Here is a 24,565-nt window from a genome sequence, read left to right as displayed (position 1 = left end):
TCTTTTCTCCATATGCTATGGAAATATGCTAGCAGAGAGGAAAAAGTCAAGATCTGTAAATGACAAAGTTCCATATTTTGATGTCTGTTTGCATGATTTATGATTGTCAAATATGCCTAGCAATTCATAAATGGATGAACTACAAATTTGTACAGAACTTTAAGTACCTGGGGGAGGTCATCAAACTTTAGTAGTACTAAGCTAAAATAGGCTTTATTGCATAGAATTGTAGATGTTGATTTTAAAACCAGGGTGCTCATGTTTCACCATCATGGACAGACCTGCCAACCAGTATCGGTATGTGTGTGTGTGTGTGTGTGTCAGGGCTGCCAACCTTGAGTGAGAGTTTGGCGTGAGACACTGCGAGGGAGCAGAGCGACCTCCTGGCTAACGCCTGGCGGCCTGCTGTGCGGCCGTAGGTACTGTACATACTACGTACACAGTCAGTGTAAAAATATGTAAAGCGATGTAAAGCACACGTCATAGCCATACGTGTACTGTAATTTGCCAAAAGTACAAGCTATGCTCACGTGGTATAGGTAGAAACCAATCGTAATCCAATAGCTTGTCTTTGCGCGCGAACCGAAAATGATTATTATTGGTTAAGCTTTACACCCGCGCGGGAAAATCTTGAAATTTTGGGCTTGGGCATATCGATATTCGGAATATCAGAGAATTTGGAGATATATTTATTTTTGTAGTCATGTACATTCCATTTTTGGGGTTTAGCGTGAGATTTCGTTTATAAGAGTGAGACAGTCAAAATTGGTTGAATTGCGTGAGTCTCATGCTCAATGCGTGAGAGTTAGCAGCCCTGGTGTGTTTATTTTTGTTTTGTTTTGTTTTGTTTGACGGTATTTTTGAATTTCTGTTTTATGGAAAATGAGGAAGTGTGATTTTTCATTTATCAAATTTGAAAATTGAAAAATATATGTTTGTTTTTTTTAATGATTTTTCCTCCTGTAATTCAGCATGCAAACTACAATATTAGTACATGCTGCAATTTTTCTATTATAAACAAAAATGCAACTGTTTGCTTCAAAGCATAATACATTGTAGCAGTAGGCTTTAACACCTTGTATTCATAGATGCATCAGTGTGTTTATTGAGCTCTACAGTTTAGCTGCCCTGCACAAAAGATCACAACACAATGACCACAGTGGGAGGGTAGGCCCTACTTTATTTACTAAAAACACAAAATCTCCCGCCTCTACATGTATTATGCGCCATGTGTTCACAATTGTTTTGTTGGCCTTATTATACACTATGAAAAGAATCTGCTGCCAGAACATTGACTTTCATAAATTGTCATGGTGTGACACGGTTCTGGGGCATTTTCAGTTTAAAATGATGTGAGTGATGAATCCAGTGAATTGTGAGAGAATGATTAATTTGTTTTGTAGAACTTGTCTTGTCCCATAGGCGCATCTATACACACAATGACAAGTACTTGGTACATTTATTGTTGTATACAGATTTTGATCATATTGATTAGATGTACAATGTATGTATGGTAAAGGACACCTGTCCATGCTCAATGTTGAGTTCTGACAGTTGATTTGTGTAATACATGTTTTCTTCAACGCAAATTGATTAAAAAGCTACAGCTCATTAAATTGATGTTGGTATAATTACTGGCAAAGAAGCAAATTCTCCCTTTAGCATGTCTTTGATACGTTGGAAAACTTTGAACAGTGCTCTTAGTTGCAGTATTTTGATTTGGGTTTAGAAATTGTTGTCACGAGACTGATTCATAGTGCTGGTAGTGAAATGTCATCTGCAGAATAATGTCATCAAAGGGCAAATGTAATGCCAGAGCCAATAAGCAATTCCCAGTTTTTCAGAATCCTTCCAATACCTCTAACAATCCATATCCATACAATGACCATATAATGTTGAGGTGTTGGTGCTGAGGGAGTTAAATCTAGTTCTGCCCACTTCATGAATGTCACACACTGCAGGGATGGAACACAGCAGCATGGAAGGTGTGAAGAAGAGGCCGGCTAATGGCACCATGGAGGGCAACCGCAGCATGCAGTCTCCTCAGCTGGACAGAGACATTGCTGTGTCCCACATCAGGGATGCTGCACAACAGGTACAGAGAAATATAATGAATACACTGTAACTCATTATGACTTAAAAACCTCATGTTTTTCAAGAAGGCTATCTAATCTTTTTTTTTTTTTTTTACTAATCATTATTGTTTCATGTGGTAGAGCAAAAATAAACAAACAAACAAAACAAAACAAACAAAATAAAACAAAACAAAAGCAACAACAACAACAACTAACACTCTTTCATATGATCCCTTTGTTGCTCAAATACTATTGGTTGTTTGGGTTTGCAAGATTTTGAAAAGCCTCTTTTATAATGGCTTGATTTTAAGTGATTCTTATCAAATTGGCAACACTGATTTAGAAGATTACACTTCTTATTTCTCTCTCAATTTTCAACAATTTAAAAAAAATGTCCTTATGTGCAAATTTGAGGAGTTTTATCAGTTTCATCCAGTCATTCTGTGTATGCAAAAACGTGCTGTGGAATTCTGAGGTGCCCATTCAATTCAATTCAATTCAATTCAATTCAATTCAATTCAATTCAATTCAAAAAGTGTGACCAGTTTAATATCAATTATCAAAACCAGCATATTCTTAATGTACCATGTTGGTACCCAAACTTTATTACTCAATTACAATATGAGTTTGACTTATTACAACTGTATTAAAGGCAGCACAAACTAATCAGCAAAATACTGGTGGTAGTTTGGGAAACTTGAAGGTTTTTGATAAATAAGTGTCAAATAATTTAATATGGTTCCTGTTAAAATAATAGGCTTAGTTCTTGATGCAATGTTTATTACTTTGTGGGTAGTTCTCTGATACCAAATCCAAATTCATCATACCGGTATTTGAGTACCATGACAAGCACCGGCTAACTTTAGGTACATACTGGTATTCACAAAAGTCTGACAGTTTTTGTATAGGCAAGAACCATGCAACCAGGTTTATCTTTGTCCAATAGAATTAGGTCACTGCATTTCATACATTGTCAGTAGATTTATAATATAATACCGCTACTAGATCCTGACACTAGTGTAAAGTCACATTGCGCATCAGGCCAATGTCACGAAGAAGTGTTTACCTTAAGGCCACCGCACACTACACGATCAGACTGGTCTTAAAGTCTTAAGCCAAGCTGGGTGTTAAGACCAGTCGTACGACCGGACACCGCACACTATACGACCCGACTGTAATATAAAGCGCGCGCAGTGCGCACTGTGTGCGCTTGCATTTTACTGCATTGTGAATGGCTGAAAGCCTACGACCAGTCGTAGAAATTCAACATGTCAAATCTCTACGACTGGCGCTAAGACCCAGTCGTACGACTAGAAAATGGCAAGACTGTGACGTCACACATCTAGTGTTAAGGTCTTAAGACCGGTGAATCGGGGCAAAATCGTGTAGTGTGCGGCAGGCTTTATACAATCCAGTACAAAGACCTGTACAGTGTACAATGTACATCTCTAGATTATTGATGGTTTCAGCGATCCTAAAACACTGCCTTGCATTACAAATTTACTGTTGGAATGCAATTTGATAATCATTATGTACTGGTCAGAATAGTAGCCTTTGCCAAGCCTCCATATTATGCAATTACAATCGACAATCATTCTGTTCAGAGAGCTACAGTACATGCAATGCAGGTGTGTGGAACATTCATTAAATAGCTATTAAACTCGCTTGTATATAGCCTATTACACTATCCTTGGTGATTTCAAGGTAGCATATCAATGCACCAAGCATGTTTCTCAGTACATTGTATGTCTGCTCGTGTGTGCTCATACATTGTATCATACAATTGCCAAAGATTGGTGAACTGAATGGGTAGCAACTTGTGCTACCAGCAAAAGTACAAACTGCAAACATATTTAAACTGCTTCTGTAATGTGACCCAACTTTTTATAAATGTGTCTTCCTCTTTATGTAAGAGGATATGGAAATGCTAGATCTGCACAACTCACTTCGCAGCACCTTCCTGTATTGGCATGTACACTGTACACTGCCGACACCAATATCAGCTCCAGTTGCATGGCATTTTTGTTTTGTTTTGTCTTGTTTTGGAACAAAGTTGATAGAATAGCTCACAACCAGGACCAGAAGCATCCTATTATTGCTGTATTTTTCCTGTAGTAAATATATCAATGTAGTAGATATTAGACCTTCCAAACATGAATTTGAAATGACATCGTTTGCTGATAATCCATAATACATTTCAGTAAGATTAGCATCTATGGTGTTTTCATTTTCACCTGCCTCTTTTGTACACAATTTGTAAATTCTTACTGGTTCTTTTCATTTCTTTTTATTGACTCTTTGATAGAGAAAAGAAACAAACAAGCTTATTTTAATACACAGTGTATTAAAAAGATATTGCATGAATTATGGATACACAAAAAATGAATTTATTCTTGTTTTATTTAAAAGTACAGAGTAATGCAAGTCATTGTTACATTACAATATGGATAATCTTTGCTGTGTGGATAGTGTGTGAGTGGGATGATTTGAATTGTGTTCTCTTTGTGAAAGATTGTCATCCCGTCTCTTCTGTAGATGCAGTCAGACTTTGTGGATCAGATGTCGGACAGACTGACCAATCTCCTAGACGGATTTGTGGGTCAGGTCACGAGAATGGGGGAACTGGAGTCTCCCATGACGGAAAGTGCCAAGGGGAAAAGGTCAGATTTTATACTGGTTGCTGTGCAGTCACTTCTTTTATCACAGCAACATCAAGCCATTGTTGTGCATTGGGAGTCTTTTTTCAGACTTTACAAAATCACAGAATGTCTTCCCTTTTTAGCTCACCTGAGCCGAGGGCTCAAGTGAGCTATTGCGATCGCTCTTCGTCCGGCGTCCGTCGCGCGTCGTGCGTCGTCCGTTGTGCGTAAACTTTTACATTTTCATCTTCTTCTTGAGAACCCCTTGACCAATTTTCACCAAACTTGGCAGGTAGCATCCCTAGGGGGATAGGATCTCAATTTGTTCAAGTGGGCACCATTCCCTACCTGGGGGTGGGGGGGGGGGGGGGGGCAGAGGGGCCCAAACCCCCCAAAATTAAGGAATCTTAAAAAATCTTCTTCTCTAGAATTAGAAGTGATAGAGCTAAGTTAATACTATGAATTAGTACATTGATGACTGTAGTTTCAAGTTTGTTCATGGCGGAATCAGGGGTGCCCCCTTTGGGACCCAGGGGAGGGGGGTGGGGAGGGGTCCTAATGAGGCCCAAATTGTACATTTTCATCTTTTTCTTGAAAATGCCATAATGAACTTCCACCAAAGTTGGCAGGTAGCATCCCTAGGGGGAAAGAATCTCATTCCCATCAAATGGGCACCATGCCCCACCTGGGGGGCCCCAGGGGGCCTAAATTTTGACCAAAATTGTACATTTTCATCTTTTTCTTGAAAACCCTATCACTAATTTTTACCAAACTTGGCAGGTAGCATCCCTAGGGGGATAGAATTTCAATTCCATCAATTGGGCACCATGCCCCACCTGGGGGGGCCCAGGCCCCCCCCCCCCCCCCCTCCCTCCTGTAAGGAATCTTTACAGATTTTCTCTAGAACTGGAAGTGATTGAGCTAAAGTTACTACAATGAGTCAGTATATAGATGACTGTTGTTTCAAGTTTGTTCATGGGAGAATCAGGGGTGCCCTCCCTACCCCGCCCCCCCCCCCACCCCCTTGGGACCCAAGGAAGCGGGATGGGATGGGGGGGGGGGTCCAAATGCAGGCCTAAATTTTCATCTGTTTGCTGAAAACAACATAATGGATTTTCACCAAACTTGTCAAGTAGCATTCCCATAGGGATAAGATCTCAAAGTGTTTGAATGGGCACCATGCTTTCCTTGGGGGCCCCAGGGGTCCAAACCTCCTAAATAAATGAATATTAAATAGTATTTTTCTCTAGTTCTAATCAAAAGTGATAGGCTTTAAGTCTTTTTTTCCCAAGCTGCATAATCCAACATTCTATAAAGCACAGTGTACTTTGCAGGTATTTTTACCAGTGTGATGGAATATATGTAAATGGACACCATGCTCCCATTCTCAAAGCTACCCCCACCATAAGTTTCCAATGTTCTCAGGTAAAAGTCTGCTAGAATGCATGGAAGGTGAACTTGCGATACTCAGGTGAGCGCGTGACTCTTGTTGCTGTAGGAGGATGAAATAGGGACAGCATGATCTCTTACAGGCTAAGAATCTTTTTTTCCTGATACAAATGATTTGAAAGTAGAAAAAGAAGGAAAGCAGTGAAAGGAGCACACGGAATAATAAAAAAAAAACAGCAACAACCCAAAGTGACTTTCATTTCTATCTCGCCTCTGTTTAAAATATTGAGTGTAGTGGTCACTTTTCAAGGTGGGACATGATTTTTCCTATCATTTTGAAACAGAGGTGGTGCCAGACAAAGGAAAATGAAGTTGATAACCAAGTTGTTCCGATATTTTCATTTTCTGACAGTGGAATGCTGATTTCCGTTTTGCTGTGCTTACCTTAGATACATGTAGTGTAGATTAGTCACCTTTTTCAGAACAGATCATTATAATCTCCCTCAACCCAATCGTGGACCTTGGATTGTTACATTGCACCACATTGGTGGTAAGATCCATCAGGTCATCAACTCTGTAGACTTTGTGCCATTCATCGACCACTCCCCTCCCCCCGTGAGAGATAATACTGTTAAGTCACTGTTCATTGCACCTTGGCCTTTACTACAATTAATGCAACCTGTTACAGTAGGTCTATTATCTGTCATTTAAGTGTGTGCTGGTATGATGAAGTATCAATCAGGTCCCCTTGCATCACAAAATCAAGAGACATGGCTAGATAAGGTATTTCTTTCTTTTTCTTTTCTTTTTTTTAACAGTACATTTAGAATCTGTCAGGTTTTTTGAAAGAAGAGGTTCCTGACTTGAAAATTATGTATAACTCATCAAAATTGAATGTTGGTAAGATTTAAAGGGACTGTACAGTACTGGTTGAGGTGAGGGATTCATGTTTTGAACATTCCTGAGTGAGATAATGAGAAATATCGTATGAAATATGAAAGAGCATATAATTTCAAGAAGGATTCAACGTTTATTTGATGAAAATTGGTTTTCAAATGGCTGAGATATCAAAAAAAGTGATAATAATAAAAGGCGACAGGCCACAACTTTATTAGGTTCTCTTTGTTTCACCTTGTTTTTGAATATCTCAGCCACTTCAAAACCGATTTTCATCAAATAAACTTTTGATACCCCTTAGAATTGAATGTTCTTTGACATCTCATAGAGTGGTTTCTGAATATCTCGCAAAACGTTAAACGCTAAATCCTCGCCTCGACCAGAACTGTACACACCCTTTAAATAAATAAGCCAAATGCACAGCCAAACTTTCAGGAAAGTTACTTTGTTGCTAGAGAAAGTTGAAAGGTCTCTTGAAATGTGCTGCTTCACTCTTACATTAGGTGTATGTAGACCCATAGTACATGCAGTAGGTCACATGCTGGAGTGCTTTCTCTGCTGATTAGCGCAGATAATAGAGATTATCTAATCTTCTATAATCCCTATTGTGTCACCATGGCCTTCCTGCAGGACTGAGGCACATTGCTACATCTGAGTGGGTTTGTTGTAGATTTACCATTAGATCAACTGTTGAGGAATTGAATAATTGGTGATAGAAAAACTTGTACCTGGGAACATAAAGGGTTTGATAGGCAAAATGTGTGTTTTTTTTTTCTTTCAAATCCCTTGGTCTCATTTATATTTCAAATTCATTCTTTTTTTTTTCCAGATCACCACTGGCCCAGAAGGTCTTTGTTCCTCGTGAGTCACTCCTTACGTAAGTATTAACAGTATGTCACATGTTAGCATTGTCAACTATCTTCGCAAAAGAATATGTGTGTCAAATAAAACAAAAATCGAAAGAAAACATAACAAAACTAGACAAGCACTTGGAGAGTGCAGACTGTCGCCCAACAGTTCATTTCCACCCATACACGCATACAGTATATGCTGAAGATGGCCGTGTGTCTCTATGATAAAAAATCCTGCCTAGTGTCTGTACCTTCCATAGCTTTAACTGCTATGCCGCAAGCATGCACTTACACTGTAGCATGGGTATGCACACCTCAAGTATCCACAGCTCGAATTCCCTCGTTTGTCAGCCCAATGAGACAGAATCCTTCAAAGAATTCAAATAGATTACTTGATATAGATGGTGATTGGCATCATATCACAACCAGAATTCAGTATAAATAATGCCAACAAAAACCATACTCTCCATGATGGAGGTAATTATGAGAAGTTGTAGTCGTGTAAACGCGAAGTAAAAGCTATTTAAAGGAACATGACGGCATGAGTATGGAAACTGCTGAAGAAAATGAATCGGTGTAAACAAAGAAGGCGGCAAACAAACCCAATCTTTGTCAAGGAAGCAACAATTTTTCATACATTGTGCTTTGTGGTAGCTGAGTACAGTCTTAAGAATTTATGAGAAAATGAACAACAACAAGAAGACAAACAGAGCGTAGGAGACCACAATATGACTTGTACTCATTGACATGCATCATTGCTGTCTAGCATACCTGCACTGTGTAAATACATTGTATGCATTTTACAGCTGTAGTTTATAGTGAATTAAATGATTTGAGAGGGTGAGAGTCTGCAGTTTATCAAGATACGATGTATCAGATGTTGATTTTATTACAGCATTGCAACTGTTTTTATTACTCTTTTTTTAAAGTTTCATGGACTATTTGTCAATACACACTTGAGTAAACTTTTTAGTGTGTATCAATGTGTACGAAATACATGCGAGGGGGTGCATCCATTAATACAGTGAAGGAAACCTGGGTTGACTTCCAGCATTTGTCTGCTACTTTCAGATTCACATCAATTTCATTTGCATCTGAAAAGCTGAATGAGTTTTGCTACATTGTGTGCATAATCAATGGTCTCTGTAATGTTCCTGTTATAGTACACATGTGCAACTGTATCATGCATGAATGTGGCCCCTGAGTTTGTTTGAGTGTACATTGTATGTATCGATTTGTTTGTAGCACAAACTGAAATCTTTTGAGAGTTATATGTCAATAGTGTGTTATGACAGCCTATTCCCTATTGCGGTTGTAAGGTTTTACTTAATTTTTTACTTCCTCAACAACTGGTTTTATTTTAAATATTATGTGACAAAACAAAGAGCAAAAAAACAGGAGGAGAGAAAAAGGGCAATGTCTTTGAAATCAACACAAACCAAAAGAAATATACCCCAGGACAATGTGAAATAAAGGAAATAATTAGAATGTATGCATTTTAGGTCTACAGTCAAAGTACACTATACAATGATAGCTTGTTGACTCTGCTAAAACAACAACAACAACAACAACAAAAACAGTGAGGCAGATACATGCGAGTACACTGTAAAGGACCTTAGTACTGTTATACACAGGTTCATTGAATACTTACATAGAAAAAGCTGCCAACACCATAAATTGTGATTTGATAGCCAAAAAAGTAAATATTGAGAGTTCCAAATATCAAAATCAACGAGAGAACATTTGTAGTACAATAATGTAGGCAACTTCTCTTTAGGGCACTGTTGAAAATATGAAGGCTGAATTCATCTTATTCTTTTGCATCCAGCAATCTTTCATGCATTTTTATAGGCATTGAATTCAGATGGAATTAGATAGTTACGAAGAATCTTAAAAAGAGTTTGTGAGATATAGATATATATAGTAGATAAATGTCAGTGTCCTGCTGTGTTACAATTTAACATAATTATGTAGTTTGGGTTCGTACGTAGGTTGTTTCTGCTCTAAAAAGGAAGTACCTCTGACGGTGTTTATGATATTTGCTGTACACAATTAACATCTGTTCTGAAAAGTTTTGTGTACCAAGGGGGAGTGGGGAGGTGGGAGGGGAAAGGAGGTAGGGTATAGTTTAATTGGTTCAAATAATGACCCCTTGTCATAAATCCTATTCTCCCGTGAAATCACCCAAGTAGAGCTCTTCCCTCTGTTACAATACACAATCACCTAAATCTATTGTGACCAGGATTCAGATTCTATTACCTCTCCGGTCATCTTACATTAATTTTTATAAAAAGAGATGAAAAAAAAAAATCCATTATTTCTTTCCAGCTGTGCACGTTTGCAGTGTGTCCTGAAGCTGTGGTACTCCATGAAGGCCGGTAGTGTGATCTACATTTAGACTGTCTGTGTTTGCGTGATCTACTTTTTTTTTTTCTCCTCCCTACTGCCATTAGCTAATTATATTAGTGGAGATAGGAGATGTGAGGATATCCGGAGAAAGATGTTTCCTGCTAAGGCAGAACATTTCACCAAACAAAACAATAAAAAACAAACAAAAACAACATTCAAACAGACAAATAGATTACCAATCAAATAAACAAACGAAAACAAGCCCCCAAAGGAGGCTCAGCAATGAGAATAAATGCAAGGTTGTACTCTATTTGTTACTGCTTCCTTGTTTACAAGCTCATAATCAGTATACATTGTAGTGCTATCATAATTACAAAAAAAAAAAAGAGATCCAGTTTATGATGCTGACTCTGTTTATGTCAACTAGTAAACATTCCCACGTGCAGTATTTTCAGTCAACACAACCAACAAAGTTGAAACAACCTTCAAAGCTTTCATTGCAACTAAATGCCTGGAAAGAATACCAACAATGATGTTTTGAATTGAATAGATTTGCTCAGGCACTGGTACTCTTCATTTGAAAGGAACTGCGTCTCGGAGCTGTGATTGCAAAATTTTGATCATGGGAATGTTCCTGATCTTAATCTTGTTAATGCTGCTATTTGTTGTAGTCTTTTATGTTACAGATGATAACAAAGATACGACTTATTTGCTTTGTGATTTTAATTTCCCCAACACCATTCTGGGACGTACCTAACAGTCATTCAGTCTGATACCCTTAATTCTAGTACGGTACTCCATGGGGAATGTGATTTACAGGTTATTTCAAGTTCTTGTGTATAGAAATTCACTATATATGAAAATCCCAAAGATTTAGAGCCTATTTTTTCAGCAATCCCATACTTGGCAACTGTCCCTGTTTAATAGGGACTGTCCCTATTTTCACCCCAGGAAAAGGGAGAAAATGAGTGATTTTATCATGTGGTGTCTATTTCTGTGAAAATCTGGGTGAAATGTATTGAATATTTAGGAATGTCCCTATTTTTAAAGATATTCCCCTCATTTGTCTGTATTTCTTAGATTTCAGGGTATGCAATTCATACCTTCGCAAAAATTCAAGAAAGATGGTTGTTCTCTTACAGCGCAGATTAAAATTGCTATATGAAAAAAAAAACATTAAAAAAACATATTTAAAAAACATGTTTAAGTCACAACCAACATTAATTCAGCTTTTTATGGAATGCCAAGTAAGACTCTCCCTACGTTCAGATGATGTCCTGCATTGAATCTTTTTTTACGTCCACACGTACATTGAAATCCCCTGCTGAAAGGGAACAAAATCACGGCTGACGGTTTCAGCTGTGTCTTTAGTAGGTCACCGTACGTGGCGCTGTGGGGCGCACGATTGCAAATTTATGCAATTGTCTGATTCGCCACAACATTTAAAGCATGTGCACTTATGAGGAAAAGAGCGCTACGCGAGAGATCAAGGTCAGACCCCCGGCAGAATTTTGTTGCCAGACTCGACAAGTTTTCCGGGGGAGCGGGGAATGTCCCACGGAGTGTTCACACGATGGGATTGCCGGGGAAAGTCCTGACCAACAGGACATTCCCAGCGAAGCGTTGGATCATGTGAAGGCAGTGGTTGTTACTTTCATTTTTCACCTTGCTTCACTTTGGTTCAGCAGAAGTGTGCCATGTCATTGTCACTGCATTTGTTCACATCACTCTGTATTCCGAGCAAACTTTCATTTCAAACATTCTTTGACACCACTTGTCTATGCAATATGTTAAACAGTATTGAAAGTGTTATAAAAGTGCACTGTCATAAAGTTTGTCAACCCTGATGGGTACCCCTCATGGAGTGATGCAATCCAGTGATGTGTGATTTAAGGAAGTCATTATACAACTTTACACGTGGTCAGGCTCTACGTGGGTGGGCGGAGGCAAAAGAAGAAAACAAAAGCGTGACCGTAGCATGGAGTCTATTTCAACATTGCACTGTCATTCATATATTTTGGTTGTTTTGTTTGGGATAGTATAGTACAACAAAGTTTGTTGAACTTGTGTGTGGGTTTTTTTTTTTTTTGGTGGTTTTTCTTTTCTTCTTTTTTTGCAAGGACATTTATCACTGGAAAGCAAAAAAAAAAATTCCCATCCATTGTTGTACCATTCACCTTGGAAAGAGAACTGACTCATTAGTGAACCAAATACCCATTGATAGGCATTGTTGCAAATCTATGGGTTGATTTAAATAAAAAAGAAAAAAAAAACTTCTCATGGTTTATATTGAAATTCATTATGACAGGGGCTAACAGATTAAAAGTTGGGTGTAAACTGGCATGGATAAATCAAATGTAGGGAGAGAGAAAATATGTATTTTGTCATACAAAATTTGTGTATATGGTTATTGACCAGTCACTTCAGAGAAATAGTACCGCTCATAATTTATTTATGGTGAGATAGTTAATTTCCTACAAACAGTGTGGGTTTTAAATACTGTTGCTTATGAGTAGTAGGAGAGAGAGGGAAAGAGAGGAGTGATGTATAGACTATGCAAATGATATCAATCATTATCTTTTATACTCATTTTTCAAATGAGTAGATTCTCATTCATGTTGTTACGTCCATGCCTTAATCTTAACACTGGGATGCAAAACAAGGCCAGATGCGATGTCTAGGGGTTTTGTTCTTTTAGTTATTAAACTGTTGGACTACTTGCTGCATTTTTAAATCAAAACTTTAGTTAGCATTAATAACTTAGTCATCATGTTTAAAGTTTGTTTTTTTTTGCCCTTTTAGTATCTTATTGTCATTGGTATTCTCCAAAAGAAAATAGTGCACATATTGAGTGCATGTTTTTATTGTGTGTGTGCTTGGGTGAATAAAGTTTAGATAGTGGACATTGGTTCACCACCATAGAATTATGTGACCGTTGTCCCTCTTTGTGGATATAATTTTTTTTTCCCCCTGCGCATTGCTGTGCATTTTCTCCTACATATTCCAGGAATTTTGAATTCTGTTGGCCTATTGGTATTGGTGACCTACTCAATAGTCTGTTCAAGTAAACTTTCAATTTTTCTTTCTTTTTTCTTTCTTTTTTTTTTGGGGGGGGGGGGGGGGCCATCGCTGATACTTGAAACTGAGATGTTTCCCATACTGAGCTATTTCCCGTCGTTTAGCCGTGATGGAACGTGAGCATGATTTTATTTCTTGGCTATTTTGTTTTCCTCCAGTAGACAATCAAGCTGCTGTATCATTGGCACACGTGACTCGGTTTCTCTTTCGTACTTTCCCCATTATTACCGATTAACTTTCTTCCTGTTTTGTGAAATGCTATCTGTATGCTATATTTTCAAAGTCAGCTGGGCTCTTGAATTATTGAACGATTGTTATTTTTTTCTCAGTCTCCATCTTTTTCCTTATCTTTTCCTCGTTCATTTTCCCCCACCTTCAGTCATTTCCCCTCCTTCCCTATTAATTCCCTGTTCATATTCCTTTCCCTTCTTTTTTCTTTCTTCAACCACAATTCTTGTGCTTTTTGTTCTTGATCTCTTTTGTCTTCTTTGTCTTATTCTCTTCTTTTATTTGTCTTCTTTTTCTTCTTTTTTCTTCTCCTTCTTCTCCTTCTATGGCTTTGTTTTTCTGAAGCATGTGACTCTTGCATTCAATCTGTTACCTTGTATTTGTATGTGTGTCCCCCTGCTGCAGAGAATTGACAATACAGTGGGCTCCCATCGTAACGAACAAGTAAACAATGAAGACCGTAGAGCTGATAATGTTGCGGCCTGAATTTTGATTTCGTTGTAACCAAAATTTCGTTATAACCATGTTTAGTTATAACGGGAGTGCACTGTATTAATTTAGGGCCTATTGACTTGACATGGCGTTCTCATTGTACAGGGATATCCATTTGTTTGTTTGTTTGTTGTTGTTTTTTTCATTCAGGAACTTATTGAAGGACAAAAATATCCAGACGATCTACAACATCTTTGTGGCAATCATGATTGTCATCATCATGAACACTTTCATCACAGACTTGATAGACACAGGAAGGTGAGTTGAGGCGGAAATAGTTCTACACCATATATTATATTCAGCGAATCTCAATTTCTCGCGAATTGGGATTTCAGGACAATTTCATAAATGGATAGATCCGAAATCGTGAGGTACAGTCATGAATGGAGAAATTTACTTGCGCATATTGGGATCAGAGTTAGCATCTCAGCATGTTGTTAAATTTGCAATTAGTAACCATCTTGTGAAAATCACGGAAATGAAAACTCTGCATGATAATAATTGTATGGTATGCAGTTGCTATGCCTCACCTGAAACGGAATCTCTCTTTTCTTTTTTTTTTAGTTGCGGTTGCTAGGGATGACAGAGTCTGTTGACGTCTTTATTTGTTTTATTGACATTGTTTATCTTACTGTGACAATCACACTTTTATCTTATCTATATAAGTACAGAACAAAGCAGATGACAGAGATACAATATTTGTGGTTCTTTTATTTTTCTTTTGTTCAAGTTATTATCATTTTTTTGGGGTCATTTTACTCTTCAGTTTATGAAATGTTGATTGTTTTTACTAGCCAGTATTTCAATCACTCATTGTCTGCACAGTGATGGATATTAATGCTGATTATAGCATAATCTTCTTATTCCTAAGCTGTTTATATTGTATTTATGAAGAGTTAAAATGCCCCAAAACTGATGCATAATTCTTATCAACTTTGAGATTGACGCTGCTGGGGAAAAAAAAAAAAAAAAGAGAAAATTATTAAAGTATGTGAAAATCCCAATGATATATTCAAAAATATTGTATTTTTGGTATGTAATGAGTGCAGTTTCATTCAAAAGATTTATATTTTCTTTATTTGATGGTGGAATTTGAATTTGAATATTATACTTTTGTCTATATTTTGCATTCAAACTCTTCATGTATTCATAAATCTTCAAGCACTTACCAACATCTACCTCATCAGCATGGGCTGATACAGGAGACTGCCGACACATTTTAAAGGGACTGTACAGTACTGGTTGAGGTGAGGATTCAGCTTGTAACCTTTTGGGAGATATTTAGAAACCACTCTATGAAATGTTAAAGAGCATACAATTCTAAGGGGTATCAAAAGTTTATTTGATGAAAAGCGGTTTTGAAATGACTGAGATATCCAAAAACAAGGAAAAACAAAGAGATTGTAACTAAATTGTGGCCTGTCAATGTTATTTGGATCGCTTTTTTGGATATCTTAACCATTTCAAGGCCAATTTTTATCAAATAAATGTTGAATCCTTGAAATTACATGCTCTTTCATATTTCATTAAAAAGGTTTCCCATTATCTCACCAAAAAATGTTACAAACCTGAATCCTCACCTCAACCAGTACTGTGCTGTACAGTCCCTTTAATTGTTTAAAAGTATAAAGTCAATATTGTTTGGGCCTGCTGTCATTGACATTGCACAGACTCTGCCGCATTGCCATCCGGCATTCTAAACGATAAGTTATGGTAAATGATTGATGAAGATGTGATCAGATGCAATTTTAGTACTCTTAGATGGTCTCTTGGGGGGCAAAAATGTTTGATGTTGGGATTTTTGCCATCTGCTGAGTTTTGACACTGAATTATCGCACCAATCATTTTGTCTGGCACCAATGGACTTTAGCACCGCCATTTTTTGTTTGTTTGTTTGTTGTTGTAACAACTTGATATCGGCAAACAGTCTGAACAATATTGTTTTACTGTGTTTTGTTTGTTACTATGCCAGCTATATTTGGTCATGAGAGTATTTCAGTCTGCTTCTAAGATGAAAAATGTAAATGATTAACGCCAGACACTTTTCTTTTTGTGGAATACATCTGAAGTGGCTTTTATTTTTCGTAAACACCCATATGCCACAAAATTTCCATGATGAGGATGCATGCATGCTATTACAACATGTGCTTCAAAGATATGCAAGGTTGCCGCCTTTCCGGTTGGTTGCAAAATCTAAAATTAGGTCTTGCGTTTCTGCAGTGACAAAGTCCAAGTCGTTTATCCAACTTGACGTTAATTACCAAATTCTTTTGCAAGCCTCACTGACCCTGTTTTACATTTATTGATAGTTAAAGGTATTGTTTATTGTTGGGAGCAGCAATTTAAAAAATGTTTGAGTTATCACATTTGATGCATATGCGTACATGTAGGTCAGTTGTATAATCACAAAACAGCATTATATACAAATTTTGCAATAAAGTCTAAAGGAGATATCACTTACTATTTTTCTCAAGAAACCATAACTGTAGATGGTTTAGTCTAGACACGATTTCATAATGTTCACATTTTGTATATTTAACAATACTTAACATTGATTATACAGATTAACATTTTAACATTGGTTGTTTCTATCCCTAACACACATTTTTGAACTATTTTGAAGCACAAAAGCTGGGTTTTTGTTTTATCTGCAAATGGTATATAATGCCTTTAATGAGGCAGTAACTTCAAGCAGCAAGGCTTGTAGCTGGATAATAAATTTTGTTTTTTAATAAAAAATAGTGGGTTTTTTTCAGTCTCCTGGTTAAGCATTGAGTTTAACCATTTCACTACTGTGCTTTGTTCGCTGTTGGCATTCACTCTGGGCAGCTTTCTCTGCTGATTGTCACAGATGTCTGAATACTAATTGTGACCCTGTATCATAAAACAAACAAAAAGTCGCCAGACATGGATTTTTAGTTAGGGGCAGATTCTGAAAGAGCAGACTCTAAGCTTTAAAATGATGTGTAACTCAATTCAAATGGACTCCCCTAACCTATCTACAAACCTGTAAATACTGGAAAGAAAGTACACATTCTGGAAAAGTGTGAACTGAGAAAAGAGGCTCTGAAGTACAGGGTCTATTCAAGCGCTTAATCTTTTCCAAGTTGTGCTAGCTGTGCGATGAAAGGGACAAAACACAAGATCTAAACCACATGTGCAACAACAATGATGGAATTATCAGATTAAGCTGAAATTGAGCATGTTCTAGTAACACAATCTGTTCATGATTACTGCCAACTTTCAAAGCAGTAGTGTTATCCTTTCAAAAGTCATTAGACTTGAAAGTGAGGAGTGTGCAAAGGATTTCGAGAAATGAAAAGGGGCCTCTAAGACATACCTGATCATTCTACTCTCCCCCGAAAACGGTTTGTAGAAAAACTGTTGAAAACTCATTTTCCCTTTCATTTTATGATCCCAAACTAAGGAATACAACGTAAATTGGAAGAAGGATAGCTCTTTCAGAAAATATGAAAAATTCAAGATTGACTCGGTTGACACATTTCACCTTTTTCGAGTCCTCATGTAAAATCAAGGGATGTGACTTTTTCTTGGTTTTGTGATGCACGGTCACAATTGTGAATGAATAGAAATTACTCAATCCCCCTATTAAAACTCTCTTGTGTCTATAGTTCGGCTGATGAAGATGCATTGCTACGCCCGAGTGGGCTTTACAACTTCCTGGAAGATTAAGTGTGGGTGGGTTACCTTTTGTGACTTAAAATGCCTTCATAAATACAGGGCTGATATTCTGATCCATCAGGGACTCATGCATTTTGAGCTCTGCACTGTAGTTCAAGGTGATCCTGGATTTCATCTTTCACCCCAGCCCTCACACAATTCAAAAAAATGTTATTATAAAAAGAAACAAAGCCGTGAAGATTTATTTCATTTTCATTGTAAAAATAGAATCAGTCATTACAGTGATGTTGGTATTCTTGTTTTAATGTCACATCCAGCTGAACCAAACACTTGCATGCATGTGCGTGTTTGTGTTTGTGTCTCTTTTTGAGAGAGAGAGAGAAAGCACAGATGACTGCATTCCAACTCCTTACAACCAAACATTTATAGGTTTGCTTGTATGATGTGGCTTTTTTTTTTTTTGTCAAGAAGCAGATGAGGGAGTTCCCATACTCTTCCATAAACAACAAAACAAAACAAAGCAAAACAAGATTTTTGTGAATGTTTTTCTTCAAAACGAAGAGGGCATTAATGCTAACTTTTAGCGCATACAATAGCCTTTGATTTCTGTTTTGTCTGATTGACTGCATTTGGTTTGAAAAAAGCCGCTGACTCCTCGCCAAAAGAGAAGTGAATTAAGGGCACACTGAGAATTAAAAAAAAAAATGAAGTAGATTTCATGTTTTTCACTTTGTTGACTATTGATATCTATCAAACCAGCACTATTATGGTTATTTCCGATGTTGTATGATGATACTGGACATAATTTATACTGAGCTTCACACTTCTTGCGTGACAAAGGAGACTTCTTTGTCAGCCCAGCCTATGATCATGTATACAATGTATGTCTGAATGAATAGATAGATAAATCACGTATACATACAATGTGTGTATATAGACAAACAATGTTAACTTGTAATTGCTAGGTTTTTTTCTTACCATTCTTCTTGTGTGCTTTGAAATCTCTTTGAACTATTTCGTACTTAAACCAAACATCGTATGACAACAACAACAGTGACAGAAAGACTCTTTCTTTTTTATCCATCCAGCATACGACTGGAGTTTGACCTTCTCCAGCGGGCCTTTGGCCAGGCTCCCATTGTCCTCTGGACCTGGTTCCTCATGCACATCTGGGCCATGGTCATCTTCTATTGCACCTTCCAGTACTGGTCCCAGCACGAGTCTTGCTACTACACACCGTTCAAGTATGAACATTGTTCAAAAAGAAAACACACACACACACACTTTGACTAGAAGTGGATTAATGTTTGATATAGGTTTTCCCGCCCAATTTCATCAGATTTGCATTCGAATTAATGACGAGGCGTTCAAATTCAAGGGATTTTTCTCACTGCTCTACTCTCACGGTTCATTTCAATTCTTTGAGTATTCAATTTCATTTCATGTCATTCCTTTTAGATTTTATTTCATTCAATTTAGAGGGAAATTCATTCAATTTAACGGCTCAAAGTTGTCGTTCAATTTCACGCCAGTTGGATAGACGTTCAAATTCGCACCAAATACCAGTTTCAATTTCATTTATAGGCACACAACTTCGATCTTACGAACGTTCTTACGTTGATAAATGGCAAATTCATCAACATTCAGTGTTATCATTTCAATGTCGACATCCTTATTTCATTTTATTTTCAATTCGACATTATTTTACAGAATGGTTGAACTCCGACTTTGCTAACATAATGAGAGATCACATGAGAACATCGATATGTCAAGTCTGATTACAGTCATATCACAGATTTTGTTTTCCGTCACGTTTGAGATTTGAAATGTGTGTGAGATACATCGCATTGGGATATTTCTTTCTTTTACATAATTATTCATGATTTTGATGTTCAGTCTCTCAGTCTCTTGAGCCGCCGATCAGTTGACGCGCCAGGCACCTTGGCATGTACGTCTGAAAGTGATTGTACCATTATTCAAATGAATGGAAAATATACAATGAACACGAGCAGCAACGAAAAACACTGCCCAGATGCTGTAGACATTTGCCTATTCGGTAATTTGAATTCCTTAATGTTCACCGCAGCTGTGCTGGTGCGAATTTGAATGCGTTTCATGTGCATTTTTAATTTGAACGCACTGTTTACACGTTTATGTGACAAAATCAGGAATTCGAATGCTGATGAAATTAAATTGAATTAACTACTTAGCTTTTTGAATGTCGATCTCGGTGATCATTCAAATTTGCTCGAAAATGAATGCTCGCATAATTAAATCAAATGCAAATCTGATGAAATTGGGCAAGAATTATATATCAAAAGCAGCACTTTGCACTTTTCATAGTTTGTACATGGTTCAACCAAAAATGTGACAGAGCCAGAGTCTCTTTGCAACCATAGTAAGTATAGTTTTTTAGTGTGCTGGAATAAAAGGTACTTGTAGTTCAGTAGTTTCTTGAGGAGTCACTTATATGATGAAAGTGAAATATGAAATGTAAAGTACTTCTATCTTTTTCTCTCTGTCTTTCTTTCTTTTTGTCTTTCTTTCTTTCTTTCTTTCTGTCTTTCTTTCTTTCTTTTTTTTATGGAAGACAAGAGATTGCAATGATAGACAACAATGTGAGCTATGTTTAAACTTACGTTGTGTGCGTTGTGCATGGATTAATGCAAAAATGTTTTTTGGTCTTGTTGTGTGGTCTTTAATGTTGTCATTATGTGTCTATTATGTCAAAACGTGATCAAATCAATATTGTTTTAGTTTCCTTCTGCCTTGTATTTTGTGTTTGCAAACATGTGTGCGTATTATCCGTAAATACTTTTGGTAGTCAAGTATTTTGCGACAAAAGCTTGAAAAACAAGTATATTTAAGAAGAACATTTCTTTTGAGATATGAGAAATGAACAAAAAAAGAATATACAGAATTACAGATGTACAATATTATATTCATGCATAGACAAATAATGAATATGTGAATACATGAAAGAATTAGTAAATATAGTATACATGTAAACCTGATGACCAGTTGGTTTTAGTGCATTTTAAATGTGCCCAGAGTGCACCAATTAACTCTCACCAGTAATCGAAGAGTCCATGAATTTTTGTAGACATTGACTGGTTCTTGTGATGGGCTATAATACATACACGTATATTGAAGTTGTATTTCTGTTGCTTTTTGTTTGTTTATTTTCTCTTTTTTTGAAGGCGAGGGGGCAGTGTACTTCCATTGTAGTTATTCAGTGGGCATTTTAGGTAAATGAAATGTCTCATCTGCATTTCAATGTTACTTTCAGCATCTACATTCCAGAGGTAGCATGGTTGGTTCTGTACACCACCTACCAGGTCCTCTTCCTCTACCTGCCGATGAAGGCCATTCTCGTCAACTCCCTCCCCCTCGCCTCCTCCGTCATCGTCACCGCCGAGCAGATCCGGCTGATGATGAAGATGCACGCCTTCATGCGGGAGAACACCCCCGGAGCGCTGGCGTGGAAGCAGAGCAGGAGCCGTAGGAAACGAAGTGAGTGGGCAACCATGGTTTTGTTTTTAGTTTTGCAGAGCTGCCACCTTTTACTGATTTTCAGTAATTTCTACTGAAATTGGAGAATACTGAAGGTTACAAGCATATTATTGATTTTACAAATCATTGTCTGTGATAAATTCTATTACACTGTTGAGAATTACTGATTTTCACTAAAAAAATGGTGCAAATCACCGATTTTCAGCCATCAAAGTACTGAAAGGTTTTTACAAAAGTTGGCAGCTCTGACTTTGTTGTTGGCTTCTTTGCTAACCAGGTTTGACTTGGGACCTAACTTCAGCATGAGATGTTGACCAATTGAACTGTCTTTGACCATTTTCACACGGGGCAAGAAAAGTGATTGCAATGCTGAATTACAATTATGATTACAATTACAACTAGAAAAGCACTCTGAGAGTGCAGACCTCCACCAAGCAGCTACTTTCCACCGATGATCTCGCTCTTCCCAAAGAGATTTTAAAAGCTCTTTGGGCTCTTCCATAGAGATCAGTGATTTCCACCCATAGGTGTACATGCTGAAAAATCGCCCAATTTCCCAATATAGACACCTTTGTTACATCATAAACCCTCAGCTGCATGGCGTGCCTCGCCCTAGCAGAAACTAGAGCACGCACTTTACTGCGGGCATGCAAACCTCAAATACACGCAGCCTGAACTTACAAGTTCATTGACCCTACCTGCCAAAATATAAAAAAATCTTTCATAAATTCCAAAAAATTCTCAGATCACTACCAAAATTTAATCATCTGTCACTTGTATCATTCTAAACCTTTCCTGCAAGTTTCATCCAAATCCGTTCTCTACTTTTTGAGTTATTTTGCACAAGGACAAACTAACTAACTATTAAACAAACAAACAAACAAACAAACAAACAAACAAACAAACGGTAATGAAAACATAACCTCCTCCCTTAGCGGAGGTAACTAGAAGTGTTGTCTGTACAAATGACCAAGGAGGCTTTGCAGAATCTGCAGTTTTGCATTTCAGAGCAAGGAGAGGAGGTGGGGCTTTTTCGTGAGTTCCCATCCATCACTCTTGAGTGGTAAGGAGCACAGTTTTTCTGCGGAAGGGGTCAAAAGGTTACCAAAAGCTCCGCCCCCAAAAACATGATTTTGGTGGTCAATCCGTACACATATGACTGTTTCATTATGTAATTCTGAAGAATCATTTCCAGAAAATATCTGCCGACCATCATTTGAGTTATGACATGAATGACGATTCAAATTGCCCTCCCTGATTCCAGTTTGCTATACACAGCCAAAATGTGTCATCTGAATCATGATTTTTTGAAAGCATCACTAGAATCGTGATTCAAATTATGGACTCTCGGTACATGTGAAAATGACCCTAGATATTGCTTTCCCCTCGAATGAGTGACAGTGTGATTGTAGAACATTTTTTTTTAATGAATCAGCATAGACTTAAACAGTTACGAATTTCACAAGGTCATTGAAAAAAGAGAATGAAAGAGTTTTGTTGTCTTGCACCCTAATTTCAATTTTCCAACAGGACCGTAATAATTAAACTCATCACGCTTTTTGTGTCGTGAGTGAAAAAAAAAAAGAGGACAAATCAATTAAGTACACTGTAGTACCTGAACAAGGCGTTTGTTCACAGTGTGAATTTCAAGGTGAAATTTGAGGACTACGTTATGTGAAAGTGTTTACAGGTGTAAATGCTATCAGTATGAAAGGGGGTGATTGCAATTTTTAAGAGTGTCCTTTTCCTCTTACTCTTTCAGCACCAAATGGTGAACCGAAAACAAGCCAGTCAGGGAAGGGCGATGTTGATGATGCAGTCACGGCAAGTGTGCTCCAGGGCAGCATCGACTACAAGGACGTCCCCACGCCGTGCCCGGACTTCTCCAAGTACCTCTACTTCCTCTTCTGCCCCACCCTCATCTACAGGGACAACTACCCGCGGACAACGATGATCAGATGGGATGTGGTTCGCGTCAACTTCATGCAGGTCAGTGGGCTTCAATGTAGTCCTCTTTATCGGGACCGACTTTGTGGCTTGGGTATTCCTGTGATAAACAATCATTTTGAATCTATGACTTTGGTAACAGGGTAATGGGTCACATACAGTTAATAGTATCGGACTAAATAACCCATTTTACTATGCCATGCAAAATGTGTTTAGATATAGTGCACTATAAATATAATTATAAACCTGTTTATGTGTGTTTTTAAATTGTACTGAATGTGAATTGAATGCCTTGTCATGTTTGCTGATAAAGTCATATTTTGAGTTCAGAGAAGATTTTGTTTTGTTTTGTTTTAGATGATGAGCATATTAAAGGTTTCTGCCTCCAGTGTTCCAGGGTAGAGAAATGCAGGCTCATCTACATTCAATCACATCTTCCCCCCGCCCCTTCCATTGTACAGAGAAAATAACAAGACACCTGTATGAACATGATTTAAACACATTTTGATCTTACTGTAGTGTTCATTTTGTCTAAAATATCCTTTCACAGTTTTTGTCATTGCTTCTCCATGACTACCATTCACTCAGTCCACAGTCCATAGCTCATTGCTTTTGCAGAAAAACACACATAGAGCATACAATATAGTCAGCATTCTTTTCTCTTCGGTAGGTACCGAGTGCCCCTGTTGACCTGTTAATCTTGCTCATCTGTAAACATTTGTCGTTTAGGATTCATCAAGAGATAATTGTTGGGACTTGATCATTGGCCTGTGCCGGTACCTATTTTGGTATCTCAGAGACTATCGTGCGATCTGTCAAATCAGGCATTCTTGGTCTGTCACTGACCCTGCCTGTGCAAACACTATCCTTTGATTATGAAGTCCATATTCCATGTGGAAAAATGTCAGTTTGCACTAATGCAGTACTGTGGAGCTGTTTTTTGGTTATCATCACTTCATTGAGTGTGTCAATATCTGACATCTCAATCAAACCGTTCTTTTGATTCATATACATGTAAAGTATGCTCATCTCTTGGCATGTGTATTCAATTGGTTATCGCTGTAACCTTCAAAATGTATCATTTTCACTCGACAGATGTTTTATTTCACCATAGATAGCTGTCATTCTTTCATGGAGAATCTATCTTTAAGCATGGTAGTCATTGCCATTGCATCTGTGACGATACAATTTTAATGATTGTATGCTTTGTAAATATTGGTTCCAGGTTGTGGTTCTGTGCACATACTGAAAATGCCATACAATGAGTCTGGTTTTTCGCAAACACAATTCCGTGAGTGATTTAATTTGTGATTGTGGAGTACAGAAATGAAGTGAGATATGTATGTTTGCACATTGCATTCATGTTGGGATCAGATTTAATGTTTTTGCTTGCTTTCAAATTCATGCATAGCATCCGACTTGCTAAATGTACCAAAAAATAAATGCCCCACGAAGTGTATGGCTT

At 37.5% G+C, this 24,565-nt stretch overlaps 1 protein-coding gene across 1 annotated transcript in view; it reads left to right on the top strand.

Moving 5' to 3' along the window:
• The window catches only part of LOC139724629 (sterol O-acyltransferase 1-like), a 51,414-nt gene that overhangs the window by 4,851 nt on the left and 21,998 nt on the right, over positions 1-24,565 (top strand). The window contains exons 3-9 of the mRNA XM_071635762.1: positions 1,962-2,095; positions 4,611-4,735; positions 7,830-7,877; positions 14,149-14,256; positions 18,729-18,884; positions 20,930-21,153; positions 22,916-23,142. Of these exons, the coding sequence (XP_071491863.1) occupies positions 1,962-2,095; positions 4,611-4,735; positions 7,830-7,877; positions 14,149-14,256; positions 18,729-18,884; positions 20,930-21,153; positions 22,916-23,142 (1,022 nt within the window). The remainder of the gene's footprint in view (positions 1-1,961; positions 2,096-4,610; positions 4,736-7,829; positions 7,878-14,148; positions 14,257-18,728; positions 18,885-20,929; positions 21,154-22,915; positions 23,143-24,565) is intronic.

The sequence above is a fragment of the Diadema antillarum genome, unplaced genomic scaffold, assembly GCF_040938485.1.
Source record: "Diadema antillarum isolate AM-2024a unplaced genomic scaffold, OU_Dant_1.0 scf00000224, whole genome shotgun sequence".
Lineage (NCBI taxonomy): Eukaryota > Metazoa > Echinodermata > Echinoidea > Diadematoida > Diadematidae > Diadema > Diadema antillarum.
Note: the sequence above shows the minus strand (reverse complement) of the source record. Positions and strands in the feature narration are given on the sequence as shown.